Source organism: Engraulis encrasicolus, chromosome 16, assembly GCF_034702125.1.
Source record: "Engraulis encrasicolus isolate BLACKSEA-1 chromosome 16, IST_EnEncr_1.0, whole genome shotgun sequence".
NCBI classification, from domain to species: domain Eukaryota; kingdom Metazoa; phylum Chordata; class Actinopteri; order Clupeiformes; family Engraulidae; genus Engraulis; species Engraulis encrasicolus.
The window spans coordinates 25,397,002-25,416,266 of NC_085872.1; the positions used below are offsets into that span (position 1 = coordinate 25,397,002).

General features: G+C 43.2%; 1 protein-coding gene across 2 annotated transcripts; it reads left to right on the forward strand.

The window, feature by feature from the left end:
* Positions 1-2,999: 2,999 nt before the first annotated feature.
* On the forward strand, positions 3,000-19,263 carry LOC134465444 (serine/threonine-protein kinase OSR1-like). 2 transcript variants are annotated; one of them, XM_063219101.1, is made up of 18 exons: positions 3,000-3,195; positions 4,355-4,467; positions 5,024-5,132; positions 8,056-8,197; positions 10,598-10,653; positions 10,781-10,890; positions 11,535-11,636; positions 12,485-12,618; positions 13,288-13,336; positions 13,824-13,889; positions 14,076-14,198; positions 14,346-14,381; positions 14,490-14,609; positions 14,882-14,961; positions 15,204-15,256; positions 15,352-15,420; positions 15,559-15,623; positions 15,786-19,263. In XM_063219101.1, exons 1-18 carry the CDS (start codon positions 3,126-3,128, stop codon positions 15,858-15,860), a joined length of 1,572 nt encoding a protein of 523 aa, XP_063075171.1. In that variant the 5' UTR covers positions 3,000-3,125; the 3' UTR covers positions 15,861-19,263. The 2 variants fall into 2 exon arrangements, with proteins under 2 accessions (XP_063075171.1, XP_063075172.1); XM_063219102.1 differs by lacking the exon at positions 4,355-4,467 and having other exon boundaries at positions 3,140-3,195.
* Positions 19,264-19,265: the final 2 nt, after the last annotated feature.

Sequence of the window (19,265 nt, forward strand, 5' to 3'; positions counted from 1 at the left end):
TGGGCTGCTGTGCTGCTGTGCCGGTGACACGGGTTCGACTCCAGCCGGGGTTGTTTGCCGATCCTCCCCCGTCTCTCCATCCCACTCGCTTCCTGTCACCAGCTCAGACTGTCCTGTCTAATTAAGACGTGAAAAGTGAAATCTGAATAAAAAGGGATTGCCACCAGACCCATCTTTGGTTATGGGTTGAGATTATTATCTCAAATTATATCGAAGTCTTCGATACAGAAAATGCTGCAAGTACAGTAGCTCTTTTTTTCTATGTGAGGTATGATGACAAAGTAGATGATGGCATCAGGTGCATCCAGGTCACAAGTAGTAAACTGAGGAAATGGCATGGATGCAGGCAGAACCAGTTTTACCATTAGGCCGGCACACTGTTGCCCAGTAGGCAGGGCTTGACACTGGCACCTGCCAACCGGCCAAATGCTGGTAAAATGTGGCTGTGGCAGGTAACAATTTCAGTGTCAGTAGCGAATTTGGCGGCTTATTCTATGGTATGACATATCAGAATTTTTTTCGTCGGGTTTCAGTAAACGCACACTGTTTGAGGTGCGTACGGCAGACAATTGGACTCAACTTGAAAAAGAATGGTCGTCGCACACTCAGAACTTCATGCCGTTACATTTAATAAGACCAACGTTTCGGCTTACGCCTTCATCGGGGTCATCTTGATGACCATTAGATGACCCTGATGAAGGCGTAAGCCGAAACGTTGGTCTTATTAAATGTAACTGCATGAAGTTCTGAGTGTGCGACGACCATGACATATCAGAATAGCATATATTCTGCACGTTGCCCCTTGTGTATCAATTGTTTGTATTTAAGCTCAAGGAAAAGCTCAGTTAGGCTACTCAGTTTCTATTTGTTTTATTTCCATGTAGATACCCTTGCACTCATCTTCTTGTCTTAAGTACCTCATCTTCTGAGGTTAGATGTACAGTGTCATGACAAAAAAAGTTAAAAAATAAATTGTGGCTAGTAGAATAGTTGGATGTCTACTAGTGACTCTGGAAAACCACTAGCCAGTGACCGGTAAGCAGCAAAAGTTAATGTCAAGCCCTGCTAGTAGGCCCCATGCACCAAATCTGTCCCCTGATCAGCACCTGAGCTTAACACACAGTCACACGCACACACTATGGTTTCTCCCAACGCCACCGCACTGCACCACCAACCCCACCGATGACTCCCCATAACCCACCACTGCCCCTAGCCCCCACCCCACCCCCTGACCAACGCGCTGACCATCCCCACCCCCCATCCCATCCCACCACACCCACCACCTACTATAGTGTTTCTCAACGGGGGCGATACAGCCCCCCAGTGGGCATTTGGGAGCCCTAGGGGGGCGTTGAGAAGGACACAGCTGAGAGGGGGCACGGCTTAGTTACCATTGAGTTGCATTAGTGTATTTCATTTTTCAGTACTATGGGGGGCATTGGCAGAATTATGATGAGGTCAAGGGGACGTTGTGTGTGTGTCATCGCCTTGTGTGTGTGTCAATAGAGCTTGAAAGTCCCGCCCCCTAGTTCCGCATTTCATGGGACCGTAGCTGACCATAACAACATGGTAGCGAGTAAATATCTTCTGATTGCAGCCATTATATGCGCTGGGCTACAAATATGCTGTTTAAGAAGCTAGATATAGATTATTCATGCAGAAGTATCAATATTTTGTCCCGAGGCCGTCTGCATGAAAAATGTGAAGAAACACACCCTTTTAAAAAGTTTGGGGGTTCGTACGAAAAATTTAACAAAAATATCAGAAACAACATATGTGGAGCTCGTGGCACAACTCAAAGGGGATTGAAATATCATTTTAATACCGCCATTGGATTACATGCTACGATTTTCGGCTAAAAACGCTGTTGAGGTCCCGTGAAATTGGGGGAAGTGACGTCACTTTCAAGCTCTATGTGTCTGAGCTGGAGCAGACCCAGGATGTGGAAAGTGTGTGTGTGTGTGTGTGTCCTTACAGTGTGCTCTGTACTAGATACTTGACACTTGTTTCCCTTCTCTGAACTGTGATAAGGCAGTAGGCCTGTGTTTTCTGGAAATATCACCTTCAAGATTAATAATAAGCTTCCATTCAATATTACATACAGAGCACATTTAACTCTGCTTCTTGGTCACAGTATTCTCTGCTGAATGTCTTCATGGACCTGATCAAGATTTGAGCTGTTTTTGCACTAGGCTACTATTCCTCTTTTCCAATGCCGTTTTTCTAGAGCTCGAAACAGCGCGACTCGGCCACCACATTTTGCTTTTGGAATAGGCATGAGCTCAATCGCCAAGTCGCGCTGTGGCGAGCTGCAGGACTACCAGAAAAACGGCAGTGGAAAAGAGGCATAAGTGCACTTTTATTACTATTATTTATGAATGTCTAACACATCACCAACCCACCTTCTTGGTCATGTTAAAGCACTCAATTGACCTGTCGTATCAATTGTGTTCATGTTTGTCTTGCAATAGGCTTAGCCTATTATGTTCACTGTGTGTAAGCTACGGTGTACTGACACAATAGGCTAACTGTAGTACTAAATAAGACTGCCCCATGTTTATTTCATTCTCAAGCGTGTATAACTGCCACTGAACAGAAGAATGCATGTTGTGATTTAATTTGGATAGGCTTGCCCTGTTGTAGGCCTATTCCTGACACCCATGACCTGAGGCCATTCTCCACCAAATTATGACATTATGTGAACGTGACCTCACGCATATGGCGGCCATATGATGCCAAAGAAATATAAAGAAATGAATAAATAGCATATGAAATTGCCCTGCGATGTATGATCTCAACATATCCTGGCAATATATATTTTTTTGCATTCCGGATTATTTATATTCTTAATTCGGACACCCAGTTTGTCCCACTGACAAATCATTGGAGATGGTTGCCTCATTCAAGATGTCGTGGGTCACACACTGTAGAGGCGGGGAATGCGGCGCTACGCTAGTGGCAAACTTTGGGTTGACAGGGGCTGCTTGTGCGTAACAGTGTAGCTAAGTGGAGGCGCACTACCCTGGATGCCATCACAGAAATAGTCGGGTTTTTGTAAGGAAACTGTTCTCTAACAGCGTACTTACACGCGATTTAGCAAGCGAACCACACGGTTTTTTGCAGCCATGTCGGAAGAACCGAGCCCCCAAACTTGGTCTATCGACAAGGATGATTATGTGCTTAATGAGGTTATCGGTAGGTATGACTAGTTAACAGCAGCTAAGTTAGCTTAGCGACATGTCTCGTTACCTAGCGAAGTAGCGGTGATTTTTGCATGATTGAACGATGCATGAATGTTATTTTCTGAATGAGCCCTAATAGCAGTAATGACATGGATTGTATGCGTGCCTTAAAGCTTCCTTAATTTAAAATGGCTTGCAATTACGCTGGTTTGTCATCACAAGTTAGCTTGCTAGCCTGTGTGCCAGTGATAAGCTACGGACTACGGACCCAGCCGGTCGAGTATTTCAGCGGTGAATGAGTTCAGCGAGGAGCTAGTTCTAGCTATTAACCTTTGGTAGGAGGTAGAGCTCCAGCTACTGTGCCCCTCCTTCGAGTTTTGAGCGCCGTTTCAAATCACAGTGTAAACTGTGGGATGCCAGCAATACTGACTGGTTTTCCTATAACGGGGCGATTGTTCACGAATGAAGGTTGTCAAGCATTCGACCAAAGACCGCAGAAAACGTTGGCTTCATTGATATCTTGTCATTGATTGCAAGCTAGGAAGAGTTAGCATAAACAAACCGGCTTGCTGCTACAGTGCTAACCTGGACTTAGCGCGTTAGTTTGAGCACGTCAAAACAGTGTCAAGTCAACATTCTGTAGGCCTATTTAAACTATGGCATTTACATTGCTAAAAAGACATAACAGCTGTCGTTTTAACCAACGGTCTTTTGATAAAACCAAGATTAGCTCCACTAGGTATTAGTATGTTTTCATGAATAAGCTACTGGAAAATAGTGCTGTGTTCTACCTATGGTTAGCCAGCTAACATATTGTTTTGATCACTTTTGCTGTAATGAACTTAGTATCTTTGCCATCCCATCGTTGTTGTATATTGTAATGTAACAGCTATACATTCACTGTTGTTTGTACAGGATGAGGGCTTATAATTTCAATAAAATTGAGTGAACATGTTACCCTACCAAACTGCAGCCTTTGACACTTGCATAGCTTCGAGTGTGAAATGAATGCATTTAGGATGCTCGTCCGTTCATTTAGCGTTTGCTACATAGTTGCAAAATGTTTGCTACTTGTGTGTTGTCTGGACGGTACTGTCTCCGCATTGTGTGTGGGCGTGTGCGGTTTCTGTTGTGTGTAATCGTGTGTGTCTGTCTCTGTGTGCTTCCTGCAGGGAGTGGGGCCACCGCTGTGGTTCAGGCAGCATCCTGCATGTCAAGGAAGGAGAGGGTGGCCATAAAACGCATTAATCTGGAAAAATGCCAGACAAGCATGGACGAGCTCCTGGTAATTTGGCATCTTATCGTGCTCGTACTCCTCAGAACCTGTTAAAGACTTGTGAGAAATTGTAACCATGACACACTACTGCTGCACAGTAAACACCTCTGTGGAACTTACATCTAGAATGGTCATGACTCCTGTCATATGGTGTGTTAATCTGTCCCATAGGTGTCAGCAAATGGATGTTTCCGTTTTAGTGTTGCAAGCACTGCCCTGCAATAACCCTAACCTGTCACCTTAGTCAGGGTCTTTTTTGCCAAGAGATTGGTTCATCATGACGTAATTTGGGTCACTGCCCAATCACTAGTTGGCTTGGTGCTGCTGCCTGAGTAGATGAGACGAACAGTCCATCTCAACGCCACTTGCTGGACAATGCACGAGTGTGAAGTATGCGACGGCTGAGGCATTTTATGTTTCGCACTCATCACCAGTAATTCTCGCAGGCAATTCCAATAGTAACACAAATGCCATGCATTCATTTTATAACATTTAGTTTGTAATGTTAAGTGAGTTTGTTGTCTAAAAGCCTATTTATTTCCAATTACACCCCCCCCCCATGCAGAAGGAGATCCAGGCAATGAGCCAGTGCCACCACCCCAACATCGTCTCCTACTACACCTCCTTTGTGGTGAGGGATGAGCTCTGGCTGGTCATGAAGTTACTCAGTGGAGGTAAGGGCCTGCCCCTCACTCTTCCCTCCCGATGCAACATGTAAGGGGTTCTCCCAGCACTTTCTGTTCAGGCGACTGATGGTATTAAGCCTCAGTGCCTGAATTCAGACTTGACAGAGTTTGTCTGCAGATACCTTGGAAAAAACACCTACTACCTTGACTGGGTCTCCTGAAAAAAAAGAAAGTTTTTGCATCGACCAAAGTTGCGTGAAAAAGTACTCTTCAAGAGGTTTTCAGATCATGTTTCAGATTAAATTGCACAACGTAGCTTTTCCATTGATGATAGTGACATGTGTCTGCCTAGCTGACTAGCTGGCTAATGGAAAGTCTGTGGGAAACACTGCGCTAGTTTAGGGATGGCACTATGGCCTTACAATAAGCATTATGCTGTTTATCTAAATATTTTTTGGGGTCTTTTTCAACTTTATTGGACAGGACAGTGTGAGAGGTGGACAGGAAGCGAATGGGGAGAGAGACGGGGAGGGGGCAAAGGGGCCGGGAATCGAACCCGGGTCATCCGCATGGTAGATGAGTGCTGTACCAGTTAGCTATGGCAGGGCCTGCCATTGTGCTATTGACCAAGCACATTATTCCCACATGCTTAAAATCAACATGTTACAAACTATTACCAGTAAATACATATCACCAAACATCTCAAGTGGATATACAGGGGGTGGACAAAATATCTGAGACACCTGTCATATTAGTGTGGGAAGTTTCATGCCTTAAGTGGACCAGCCTGTTGGCCAATCTTTATTAATTGCACATTGTACCAGTAAAGTGAAGTGTGAAGGTTCAAATAGCAGGGTAAGAGCACAGTTTTGCTCAAAATTTTGCAATGCACACAACATTATGGGTGACGTATCAGAGCTCAAAAATGAGAAATTCTTGGTGCGCGTGTAACTGTTGCATCTTTGACCGAGACAGCAAGTCTTTGTGATTCATCAAGAGCTACGGTATCCAAGGTAATGTCTGCATACCACCAAGAAGAATGAACCACATCCAACAGGATTAACTGTGGATGCAAGAGGAAGCTGTCTGAATACTCTGAAAGGGATGTTTGGGTGCTAACCCGGAATTTATCCAAAAAAACATAAAACCACAGCTGTCCAAATCAGCGTAGAATTAAATGTGCATCTCAACTTTCCGGTTTCCACCACAACGGTCCATCGAGAGCTCCATAGGGTCAATACACACGGCCAGTCACCCAAACATCCCTTTTCAGACAGCTTCCTCTTGCATTGTTGCTGGTGCAATGTGCAATTAATGAAGATTGGCCAATAGGCTGGTCCACTTGAGGCATGAACCACACTAAAATGACAGGTGTCTCAGATATTTTGTCCACCCTCTGTATAAACAGGGCTCACACAGACTTTGGTTAGTTCATGAGCAGTGCTTTGATCTTGACTATGTGTTTGGACGGAGTGCCATCACTAGACTCACTACAGTTGCTGAATTGCTCGGACTGCCATTCCATGGAGCTTGGGTCTTTGGTGTTCTTGTCGGTGTGCAGGTTTATTACTTTCCAACCTCCAGATGCAAGGCCAGGAGAGGTAAATGGGCTTTCCCCTCGTCACTGTGTTAAAGGACTGGTGATATCAAAAGAGAAGGATGAGTTGGAGCAGCAAGGCTCTTGCAAGCTTTTGGTACCAGTTGGGTGGGAGTTTAATAGGAAGATGCCCATTTCATTCAGTAATTGTCTCTGTGTGTAACTGTCCCGGTTGACAAAAGAGTAATGATTGGTGCACAAATGTATTAAAGCTTGGTTGTTTAGATGAGTCTGTTTTCTTTTGATTTGGAGAAGTTAGCTTTTAAACACCTTTTAAACAAGACTGCTTTAGTAAGGTAATACGTTTTCTATCAGTTTTTCCTTAAATGCCTTAAGGCATTATTTATTGTCAATTTCTTGTTTCACTTAAGCAATTAATAATGGATAATGAATTAGCCTTGGCTGGGCCCTATTTTGCTCAGCACATGTCTGTTAGAATCCAAGAGATGCCTATGAATTTCTCATTGAGTTGTAAGCTGGCTCTCCGCCTGGAGTTTAGTCTTTGCCAGTGCCACAAGTAAGAACATCCCCCTCCAGCACTGACCTGTCTGCTTCTGCTTCCCTCCCTGATCTGATGGCTTTGGCATTTCTCGTGGAATGAACTGACAGCTCTCTTCTTTGACTGTGTGTGTGTCTGTGTGTGTGTGCGCGCGCCGTGCGCATGTGCGGAGTATGCCTGCACATCAGTTTGTGTGTGCGGCGCGGTTGCATACATTTCATGGATGACCTTGGTTAGACTACCGACCGATCCCCTCTGGATTGGAGTTGTGATTTCCTCTCTTACTAGGTCGGTGCAATGTCAGACTGATTTTCACAATTTTAAAGCCCATTTCAAACATTGCCATCAGCAGTTTGTTTTCTGCTGTGTCCATAACCAGCTGGTGACTGACTACACAATACATGAGACTAAGCTGAAAGGTCACGCTTGCAGTTCACTGCAGTTCACTCCCTGGGTTATTCTCCTGAGTGAATTGGGTGGAAGGAAGCCCATCTCGAGATAGAAGCAAGCACAACAACAAGACCCCATTCCCACTAACACGACTTACATTTGAAGAAGATTAAGAGTTAATTAAGTTAAATTATGAGTTAAGAAGGTTAAGAGTTGACTTCTTAAGCTTGTCGATCACAGCTGGGACTGTCACAAAGGACGGATGGTATTCATTCTCTGTGCCTGAATTCAGGCTTGACAGATTTTGTCTGTAGGTGTAAAATATAGTCATCAGTTTCTCTTGCCTCAAAAGCTGTGAAAGGTTCAAACTCAGGATTTCCTTCCATCACGTCGGTAGCACAGCAGAGAGTGTGGTGGGTGTTTGAGAAATAATCCTGCTCAGTGCAGAAGTAACTTGCTGTGAATTTTCCCTCCATTATCCACAGGCTCGGTTCTTGATTTCATCAAGTACATCATGTCGCGCGGGGAGCACAAGTCGGGTGTGATGGATGAGGCCAGTATCGCCACAATCCTCAAAGAGGTCCTGGAGGGACTGGACTACCTGCATAGGAACGGGCAGATTCACAGGTATGGCACACCCGGGGCTCGCACAGCAGGGCATTTTGGGTAAACAGTGTTTTGATTAGTTGTAGTTGTAACACCAGGGGGTGGGGTGGGGGAGCGGGGTGATGCGATGCAGTGTCTGGCTGTAAAGTATATTTTGGTTACTTCTGTTAGCGCTAATTGTGTCAACTGATGACTGACTGAAAATGATATCAGGGTCTCCCCCAGCACTTTATTGTTGGCCACCTTGACAACACTCCCCACCTTGATAAGGAAGTCCCTTGAAAAGATTCTGTGTTGAGTGTAATTTCTGAAGTAGTTGCACCACAATAGTATACTCTAAGGGTTTGTTTACATCATATTTCATATGAAACTGTACAACATGGCCTTTTCAATGGTGAGGATTAACCTGTTCTGTCTGATACTGACAAACCCTGGACATGATATGTTTGCTAGTTTTGTCTTCTGACTGGTTACGTAATAACTCTGAGAATGTTCCTTGGCACCATTAAACTCTTGTGATGGCCAGTGTGTGGCTGTTGTTTAGTGCTATAGCTCCAGTCTTCTGGAGCTGCAATTGGTTCTGAGTTCTGAAACAGATGCATAAGCACATTAGACGGCTGCCATGGTCTGACTTGCACGTGCTTCACCCAGTGGCTTGAGAGACAGATCAGAAAGAAAGAAAGAAAAGAAAGAAAAAGAAAAGAAAAAAACATGGTATTGGCCTCAGTTCAAGTCCACATTTTCTGATCTGGAACTGTGCGGGATTGCCACCATTCTCTATCGGCACAATCGTCAATGAAAAAAAACCTCTGCAAAAGTTGTTATAGTACCAGTAATAGCCTTTATTGCGATATAAAACACCATTTTGTGAAACGTTAAATATTTATTGTACATTGATTTAATCATTTATGTGCATTGTATTATGCAACTTCACATTCCACAACATAAGATCTTAGCTGGAAGTTGAACACTTTTGCAGATGGCCTGGATATGTGCATCCTGTCTGGTGTGTTTTCTCGTACAGAAAGGCCCGATTTAAGGATCCCACCGGATCAAAACATTGGCTTGTTTCTAGGCAATATCTTTTTTTTGTTGTTGTAATATATCAGTGTACAGATAACCTTTTATAGAAAGAATATGAGCTACTTATTGAAATGGGTGTGTGAAAATGATCTACTGGGGATTCGGGGGTTTCTCCCCCGAGAAAAATTGAAAATGCAGCTGTTAGAAATGCAATCTTAACACAATATGAGAATGTATTTGTATGAAATTCATTATGAATACACATCAATAATGAAAGGTGAATCAGCTGTGAATAACAACCTCATATAGACCTTATTTAGGCCTACTGTAAATTACGCCTGTTTTGATCACAAAGGGAGACCATACTGTAGTATCAAGTTTATGATAAATTACATTTTTATAAATGAACATAATATTAATGAAGACTGTTATTTATGTGCCCTCTTGGTTTCTGGACAGATTTTATGTAATCCCCTTTTCACTTTAATATGAGTGCAGAGCGATTTTCTCCCTCCCTGAAGTGTTATTTCATATGTGCATGCTTGCTGTCACCTATTTGAAGGGATGTTGGTTTGGGATTTCATGGAGGACTTTTTTAATGCCGCTGTGAGAAGTAGACAGAACAGCGGTTTGCGGGCGTATGGTGTTTTCACATGGATATTGTCTTCGTGGACAGACATCCCCAAGTTCCAAAAAAGAAACAAGGAGACTACTGAATGAACCGAAAAGCGCGCCCTCTGTCAAGCGGCCGCGCTGAACAGACCCTATGTAAAGACGCGCTTGCACTCAGGTTAAACAGGCACACAGCATTGACTCTCCCCTCGCACGCGTGCCTATGAAATAGCTCAAGGCGGGAGTTGCATCTTGCCTGCACTTCTAGAGCATTGTGGGGGAAAAAGCGCAGGGGATTGCCGCTGTTCGGGCTGTGTTGTTTTCTTCTCTGACTGTTTCTTTTGAGCGGTGACGCTGCCTGTACTAACTGAACATATAGCACACGGTATCTGCAAACGTCTCGTGCCGTCCTCTTTTTTGTGCTCCGATGTTATGACTTATGAAGAGTTTGTTGAGTGTGGCGCTTGACAGTTATCCTCCTTATCTGAAGACGTTGTTGTGTTTATGGTATTTACAGTGTAGAAGCCTGGTGTTAGCCTGTCAGATTCTGGGTATCAGGGAACTTTTTTTTATGTCCTACGATCTACCAATAATGCCTTCGCGATCGACTGGTCAATGACGTATTGAGCACCCCTCTTCTATGCCATGTGAGGTACTTGTATCATTTTCAGATCATGGAAACATGTTATCTTGCTTCAGGATTAATGATTAGCTTGTTTGATTCACACCCCGAAACACCCCTAACATGTCATCATGCATTCATTTGCTTGTTTGTTTATTTTGTAGAGATGTAAAGGCTGGAAATATTCTCCTCGGTGAAGATGGGTCAGTGCAAATTGCAGGTCAGTCTTTGTGGGTAGCTGCTGACTTGTTTTATGCCATATTTGTGTGTACATCTGTTCACTGTTGAGTAACATTCTACAAACTGTACTGAACCCCTTCCGATGTCCTCTCCCCCTTGTCTGGCAGATTTCGGAGTGAGTGCCTTTCTAGCGACTGGTGGCGACATGACTCGGAACAAAGTGCGGAAGACGTTTGTGGGGACGCCATGCTGGATGGCGCCAGAGGTCATGGAGCAGGTGGGCTGACCATGTGTCATCAGATTTCAGACCATTACTGTGTGTCCCTCTTCCCCTCCCTGCCACGCAGGCAAACCCAATTAGATAAACACTGACCAAGAATGACTAAGTCATCCCTTTAACCAGAGTCAACTAGGGTCTTTCTTAGTGACTATTTCTCCAATTGGCTAAACCGTGACCAAGAATGACTAAGGCTAAAGGGAATCTCTGTAGTACTTCTATAACATTTCAGCGCAATAATACAGAAGTCGTTCCAGCATAGAGTTCTGTGTCAGAAATGGTAAGCAGCACAAAAACGCAGCTTTCAAGAGTGTCTAACACCTACTTATACAGAGTTTTCTGCGAAATGTTTAAATGCCCTAGTAAGTGCCAATATCACAAACCCTCCTCAGACTCGGCTTTGGTTACTTCTTCTGCCCTGTCTGGTGTTATGCCTCAGTTTTTTTGACGCTGGCCAACCTGCATGAAATTCACTACGAATCTTCCATATCCACAAAAATGGACCATTATTAAGACCTCTTGCTTATCCAATATCCAAACCAGTTTTGGACTGGGAATCACCTCTGTGCACCACCACAAATCACACATTAGCTTTTCTTACTTGCCAAAAATGTTGACGATAACCTCTGCCCTCGCGTCTGCAGGTGAGGGGCTATGACTTCAAGGCGGACATCTGGAGCTTCGGCATCACCGCCATAGAGCTGGCCACCGGCGCTGCACCCTACCACAAGTACCCGCCCATGAAGGTGAGGGGACCAATCACATCTGTCTGCACACAGAACAGAATAGAACTAGAAATGCACTGCAACAAGAAATGCAGAGTGCAGGCTTCTGCCAAGGAAGCTGTTTGAACATTTGACGTTATGCCCTCATTTTGAAGTCTTTCTGCTTTGTTGTTGGAGTTAAATGTCAACATTTGCCCTATCCTGCAATGGTGAAGAATCTTTAGAAAAACAAACAAATCTGGACCGTGATTCAGATCACCATAACATTTTTAGCACTTGTTCCTTTTGTCATTTCCAACAACTCCACAAAAGTTTCATCAAAATCCGTTCATAACTTTTTGAGTTATACTGCTGAGACAGACAGGCAGACAGGCAAACCAAAGCGATCGGAAACATAATCTCCTTGACATAGATATTGATGTATCGTCATTACACACATGCATACACTGAGACTGGAGTTTGTCACTTCTTCTAGATTTGAAAACTACATTTTCGCAGCAATGGTTTCAACCAATTGGATATTTAAAAGTTTGTCTTGTATATCAGTGATGGGTCACTATGGTGCTGTTTCCACGTAGCAGGATATTTTTTAGCAGGGTATTTTTTTCTCCTGTTGAAGTGTAAACGCAAGATGTGGATAAAAATAAATCCTCCATTGTAACAAATGCGTTTCAGCCCCCTAAACAGGATATTTTTTTCTCCTGCTTTTTATACCTGGATTTTAAATATTTGATAAGTGGAAACAGAAGGCCAAAACCAATGCAACCAGGAGAAAAAAATATCCACATATAAAGATATCCAGCTACGTGGAAACAGCACCTATGATTCTATGAATAAACTTGTTCTTGTTTTTTCGTTGTGGTTACCAGGTGCTCATGCTCACCCTGCAGAACGACCCTCCATGCCTTGAGACCGGCGTCACAGACAAGGAGATGGTAAAGAAGTACGGCAAATCCTTCAGGAAGATGATCTCGCTCTGCCTACAGAAGGACCCCGAGAAAAGGTACACGCTGTGGCATCACTGACGATGGATCAGATTTGAGATGCTGATGCTCATTATTTCCAGTATTAAAGGCATTTCAATGAAATGATGTATTCTCCTAATCCAGTGGTTCTTAACCTGGGGTGCGGGCACCCCCTGGGGGTGCCACAGAGATTTCAGGGGGTGCACGGAATTGTGTTTGTGTTGAGGTTGTGACCAAAATTCTGTTAGCAAACATTATCATTAGGCCAAATCAAAACCAAATTTAAACAGGTCCCCATGTCAAGTCATATTAATGTCTCAAGCAAGAATCATTGTAATAAATCACTTAAATCATTTTTTAGGGCTTATAGAAGTGTAGAAGTTTGGGCTGGGGGTGTGCGGCTTGTCTTGGTCACAGGTATAGGGGTGTGTGAAGAAAAAAAGGTTAAGAACCACTGTCCTAATCCAAATGGAACTATTTACACTGTTGGCCTTGAAATGTTCATAAATAAGTCATGATTGTGTGATGTATGGCTAGTTAAACAAATCGTTCAAGGCACCACAGCAAATTTATTGGTGAAATTCTGTACCCCATTCATGTCGAAGCCACAAGGCTTTACTGTGGTCAGCGGCCTTTATCTGCAGAGGTTTAACTCGCCCTTGCCCTTGTCTTTGCCTTTGCCCTTGTCTTTCTCATGCTCCTCTCAGGCCAACTGCGGCAGAGTTGCTGAAACACAAGTTCTTCACAAAAGCCAAGGTCAGTGTTTACACCATCACCAGTGTGTTTGTGAATGCCTTCTGTGTGTGCATAAAATTTGTGAATGGTGTATATAACCTTATAAATAAGAAAGATATCAAAACATTTGGCAATGACCGATGGCCAGACTTTTGCCCCAGAACAGCACATCAGCTCCCGTTGGCCAGGCTACAATTGGCTTTGCTGTCCTGGGGTGCGTTTTTTCCGAAAGTGTAGTTGTTATCCAGTTAGCAACTTGGGTAGTTGTCAATGGGGAATTGCTTTGCCAAAAACAAAGTAGCTAACATAGTTAGCAACTACGGGTTCGAGAAATGCACCCCTTGTGTTGTGTTAGTGTAGCAATAGAATGCCCTGTAGAGGGCAGTGCTCTAGAAGGCTGCGACGCTCTGGGAGAGAATTTGAATAGAACCTTCAGGCTGTGAGTCCCAAAACACCTCACTTCAGATAGGTAAATGAATAACAATGAGTGTTGTGTTTTTCCCTACAGGATCACGAGTATTTACAACAGAAACTCTTGCTACGGGCACCAACGATAGCAGAGCGATCTAAAAAGGTGTGGAAAAATTGTCAACGCAGATAGTTTTATGACTTTTTTTTTTTAATAGATATTTTTATATTTATTTCTTCTAAATGTTCTCCCAACACAAAGTTGTTGATTCATACATGCTGTGAAGACATTCTGCTGTGGTCTTCATGCGCGTGTCTCTGTCTCTGTGTCTGTGTCTGTGTGTGCTTATAGGTGCGACGAGTTCCCGGCTCGAGTGGTAGGCTGCACAAGACCGAGGATGGGGAGTGGGAGTGGAGTGATGACGAGCTGGAACTGGAAAGTGAGGAGGGCAAGGCCGCATTCGCTGCTATGAGGGTAAGGACACCTCGTAAGAAACGCTGGAACCAATATTTGAAAGGGGCTAACGTATATTATCAAAAATGATCCGTTGTCCTTCATCCCCATATGTAAATGGTGCCGTAGTATGTTTATTGAACATGAAATCTTTCTGTGTTTTTCCAGTCACCAAGAGTGAAAGAACAGGTTCAGAGCACAGAGGTAAGGGCAGCATTTCCATTCATCGATATGTATGTTCATGTGAAACGGTCTTTCCAAAAAATAGAACAAGACTTATTAGGATTATATGTTGTTTTTGTTGTGGCACAGATTCCCACAGATCTGTCAGCTCTGCTGCAGCCCGGGGCCCCTGTGCAGCCGGCTGATGGCACCCAGAGCCTGCCTGCCGAAGACCCCAACTCTGCCACGATAGCAACCACCAACTTTCAGGTCAGCCTGCTACCCCTGCACTGCATACATGGTACCCCTTTCACACCCCAAACACGCCTACACAGCAATTAGCCACTCATGTCCTCTCTCTGTCTCTGTCTGCCTGTTTCTCTCTGACTCTCTCCTTCTGTTTTGTCTGTCTTTATCCCTCTCTCTCTCTCTCTCTCTCTCTCTCTCTCTCTCTCTCTCTCTCTCTCTCTCTCTCTCTCTCTCTCTCTCTCTCTCTCTCTCTCTCTCATTATATTGACTGTGTGTGTGTGGTGAATCCCCAGCCCCCAGCTCCGCCTCCTGGTTCTGGTTCTGGTGGTCCTGATGCTGCTCAGCAGCCCATCAGCCTGGTGCTGAGGTTGAGGTAGGTCACCAAGGCTATTGTGCAACACCACACCTGCCAAGGCCCTAATAACCTCTAGAGAGCCGTTATAAAGATATCATACCAGGAAGAGTTAGGCTGGTAAAAGTAGGAGCCCTTGTACAAGTATAGCGATCGGCCTTTGATTCTCACAATGTAAGTGTGTCAAAGCCCTAGGGAGCAGTGTTCTTATTGTTTTACAGAATATAACGTCTGCTTATGAGGACCAATCTTTTGTTCTACAGAAATCTCAAGAAAGAACTCAATGACATCCGCTTTGAATTCATGCCAGGGAGAGGTATGTATGTTTTCGCTATGGCTTGTCGTTTCAGTTAAGCTGTTAGGTATATATGGTGGTGTGTGCTAAGCTTGATTTTTCTTGTTGCCCATCAGACACAGCGGATGGGGTTTCTCAGGAGCTTGTCACCGCTGGTCTGGTGGATGGGAAGGACCTGGTCATTGGTGAGTGTAGCTGCTAGTGTTTGTTATCTTGTTAATATTTGTTATATTGTTATAAGCAGATTGAATATTTTACTTCAATAGTACATGTCCATTTCGACTGACAAACACTTGTGTCTTATCTGTTGTGCTACATTGCAGTCGCTGCAAATTTGCAAAAGATAGTGGATGACCCTCAAAACAACAAAAATGTCACTTTCAAGCTGGTAAGTTATGGACCCACAGTTCATAGTATGTAGTGCAACAATATTTCCGTAAAATAACAGCAGCGAAGGTCCCTGAAATCACAGGCCCTCTCACTAGTTATTTAACTTGTATTTCTTCTTCTTTCTATCTCTCTCTCTGTGTCTCTCCCTCTCTCGACAAAGGCATCTGGTGTTGAAGACTGTGACCTTCCAGACGACGTGAAGCTCATGGGATTTGCCCAGCTGAGTATCAGTTAAGGATGGTAACACACTGACAGGCCCCAGCTGTGTGGAAGTGCAAAGTATTGACATACATTGGCCTAAAGAAAACCACTACTGCCAAAGAGGGGGGACAGTGTACCGTCAGCACTCAGGATTCTGAGCCCGTGTCAAGCATGAGAGAGAGAGCGAGAGAGAGAGAGAGACACTGTAGTGACATGCAGAGCTTCAAAGGAAGTGCACTTGAGTTGTTTACGTAGCGTTGACGTACATTGGACGCAACCGTCATTCACTCCTCAATATCGATATGTTCCATTTCCGGTGTTAATTTAAAACAGGTGAAGAAATCGCTAAAAGGTGATGGGACAAAAAAAAAACACTTGCACAATCTCAACCTATTTCTTATAATGTTACATGTTTAAAAGAATGCCTTATTTTCAGCAGTACTACTGATTCTGGGATGTCAAGGGTGTTTGTCGTCATGTGGAGTGGAGTGAGTGTGGTGTTGTCTGTTGATGTTAGTGGTGAATTGTTTGCCAGTGGTTGTACTTCAGTCCCTTGTACATCTTCACATGTGCATGAAAAACACCATAACCTTTGTTGAGCGTTATTTTGAGGAGGGATCACCAATTTACCATGTGAACGTTTGATTTTTTTAAAATGTTTTTGTTTTAAGTTTTTAAATTTGTTTTCACATTGATTAGTCAGTGATATTCTCACATTGACTGTCCTGTGTGTACTTTAGTGAACATGCACACACCATCACACTCACCCTTGTCCATGGGCATAAACACAATTCTGTCTTTTAGGGTTTTTTGGCTGTATTTGCATGATCCAGTGATCTATTTTGCATGAATCAATGTGGTAACAGAGTGTTGACTAACACCTTTCGGCAGCGTAGGAAATCAGGGAAAGGATTCAGGAGCACTGGAGCCCACACTGCATTCGATAGAGAAGAACTTCAAATTCTCCTGTAGAAACATGGGCAAGTCACGTACAGTATTTAGTCAATATTTTGAACTGTTGTGTAGGCTTTGGAGGCTGTAGGCTTATATGTTGAGTTAAATTCTGAAATTGAGATTACTATAATACCTCCAGGAGTAACTGATGGAAACTCCAATGTTTAATTGGATAAAAAAACAAACTAGACAATACCTCATTTTAGGAGTTTTGACAGATTTTACTTAACACGTGACATTGCCGGCAGCTCATTTGATTTATTTTTCTTGAAGGCCCAGCTATGTCTGCACTGGTTTCTTCAGCCCACTCTTCTGATTCTGCAGTTCTCCTCATATTAATGCTGGCCCTCTTGCAATAAGTTTGGCATTGAGAAACTGAGTATAGCTTCCCAGAGCCGTGGCTCTTTAAAGTATGTTGCCGCAATCGTGGTCAATTTTAAGCAGAATACCCAATTTTTCGGGATGGTCATTTTAAACCAACAGCAAAAATGTCCAATACACTTAGGGTAATAACTTGCAGTTGCAATGATTTTTTTTAGCAGATACAACCTACGGTATGTTTTTTTATTGTCTTTGCTCATCCACCCTGTTGTGTCCTGTCCATTCAGTCCACATTGCAGCTTACATCTTGGTATCCCGGCATAGGCTTATTTGTCTTATGAGTGTTCAGTTAATGTCTGTCTTTGTGGTGTCCATATAACATTCACAAGAGGAGCCAGAGCAGTCACCAGTCCTCTGACTAGCTTTGAACTTGTGACATCCGGCAGTACGCTCCAAGTTAACTGTCAAATCCACTTGAACAAGAGTGCTGTTTTGGGCCTGGCCATTTTCAGAGGTTTAAGAGGAAATGTGTAGTCACTGAAATTACATACATGATCACATGTTTTTATCTCTCTCTCACACACACACACACACACACACACACACACACACACACACACACACACACACACACACACACACACACACACAAACTACACATTAGCCTACGAATGTGGCTAGCAGCTGCTAAGTACTTGATCAATAACTATGCTAGTATGTACATAATGACATTTGGTGTTAATTTTGTGATTTCATGTATAGATATTGAATTTTATTGAGTGTTTCACAGTTGGCCTTTGTTTCCAGTGGCAATTGATGTTATTGGAAGATACAGAAACACAAGTCCACTGTTTTTGTTTTTATTTATGTTTTTTTTTTCTCTTTTTTTTTAAGACTGAAAGGCCAAGACATCACTCTTTCTTTTCAGTACTATGAACTGACATAAATAGTTTTAATTAGAAGTTGGGCCTTATTTTTTAGCACTTGAGAAACAAAATGTTTGCACCTTATATACTTTCAGTCACTCAACTTGGTGAAGTCCCTGCAGTAGGAATATGGTGTTTAAAAGGATGTCAGGTGGGCTCTTTGAAAAATATCTTTAATAACCATGATTATCTTTTTTGTGTTACATGAACATGGGGACAAAATCCTAGTTATTGGAGTTATTTGACCACCCATTTTGTTTAGCTACGTGTACATACTTCACGAAATTTGTATTTTCACATCAAAATAATAGTTGCCACTATCCATATCACTCATACTGTATTTATTTTTACTTTTATGATTTTATATGAAGTTATTCAGTGACACCTCAATTAATGGCCCAGGACATTTTTGTGCTGAGAACATGTATGTAAATACCTATCCCCCTCACAGATGAACTTTAAAAGATAACTCCCTTGTAGAAACCTGTGAAGTGTAAGCATACCGGTATGTGACTGTATTGGCTTACTCTGTTGCGGTGGATTGCCCTTTCCTAATATAATGGGTAGAACCAATGAACTTTGAAGACATTCACACAATTGATTTTCTAGACAAAACAGTGGGGGGCTGGTAGTTTGCTTGTATTTATGTGTGTGGCATTTAGGGAGGAGAGTAGGCAGTCCAATCCCATCTACGTAAATGTGGACACATGTAGACTGCGCGCACACACAAGGTTGAGGAGTCTGTACAACAGCCTTGATACTTCTGGGTGGCACAACATTGTCTGTGAGTAGGGACGAAATCCCCTTGGTAGCTACGTAGTCCTTTTTCTTTTCTGTGATCTAGCTGAGGATTTGGGACACAACTGTACAGCAGATGAGTGTGACTGATTTGGTAAGCTTAACTTGTGATCCACCCAAACCTAAACGGTTACATTTACTGTATGCAGTGCACATAATGGAGAATCTATGGCCTCTGGCTGTGTCCCACTATGTGTGCACTGGACAGACTGATCTCAGCTGTAATGTCTTATTTTCTTTTAGCTGTACTTCAAAGCAGATGTTTGTCAAAGACGAGGGGAGTTGTCTAAATCCAACCGTGTCAACAACAGTGTTACAACACTGCAATATGCATTTTGTTTCACTTCACTTTGTGGTCCGTCATTTGGTTGATGGTTTTTCATGCATGTTCATTTAATTATTTTAATATTCAATAAAGAATGAACTTTCAAACGTCCAGT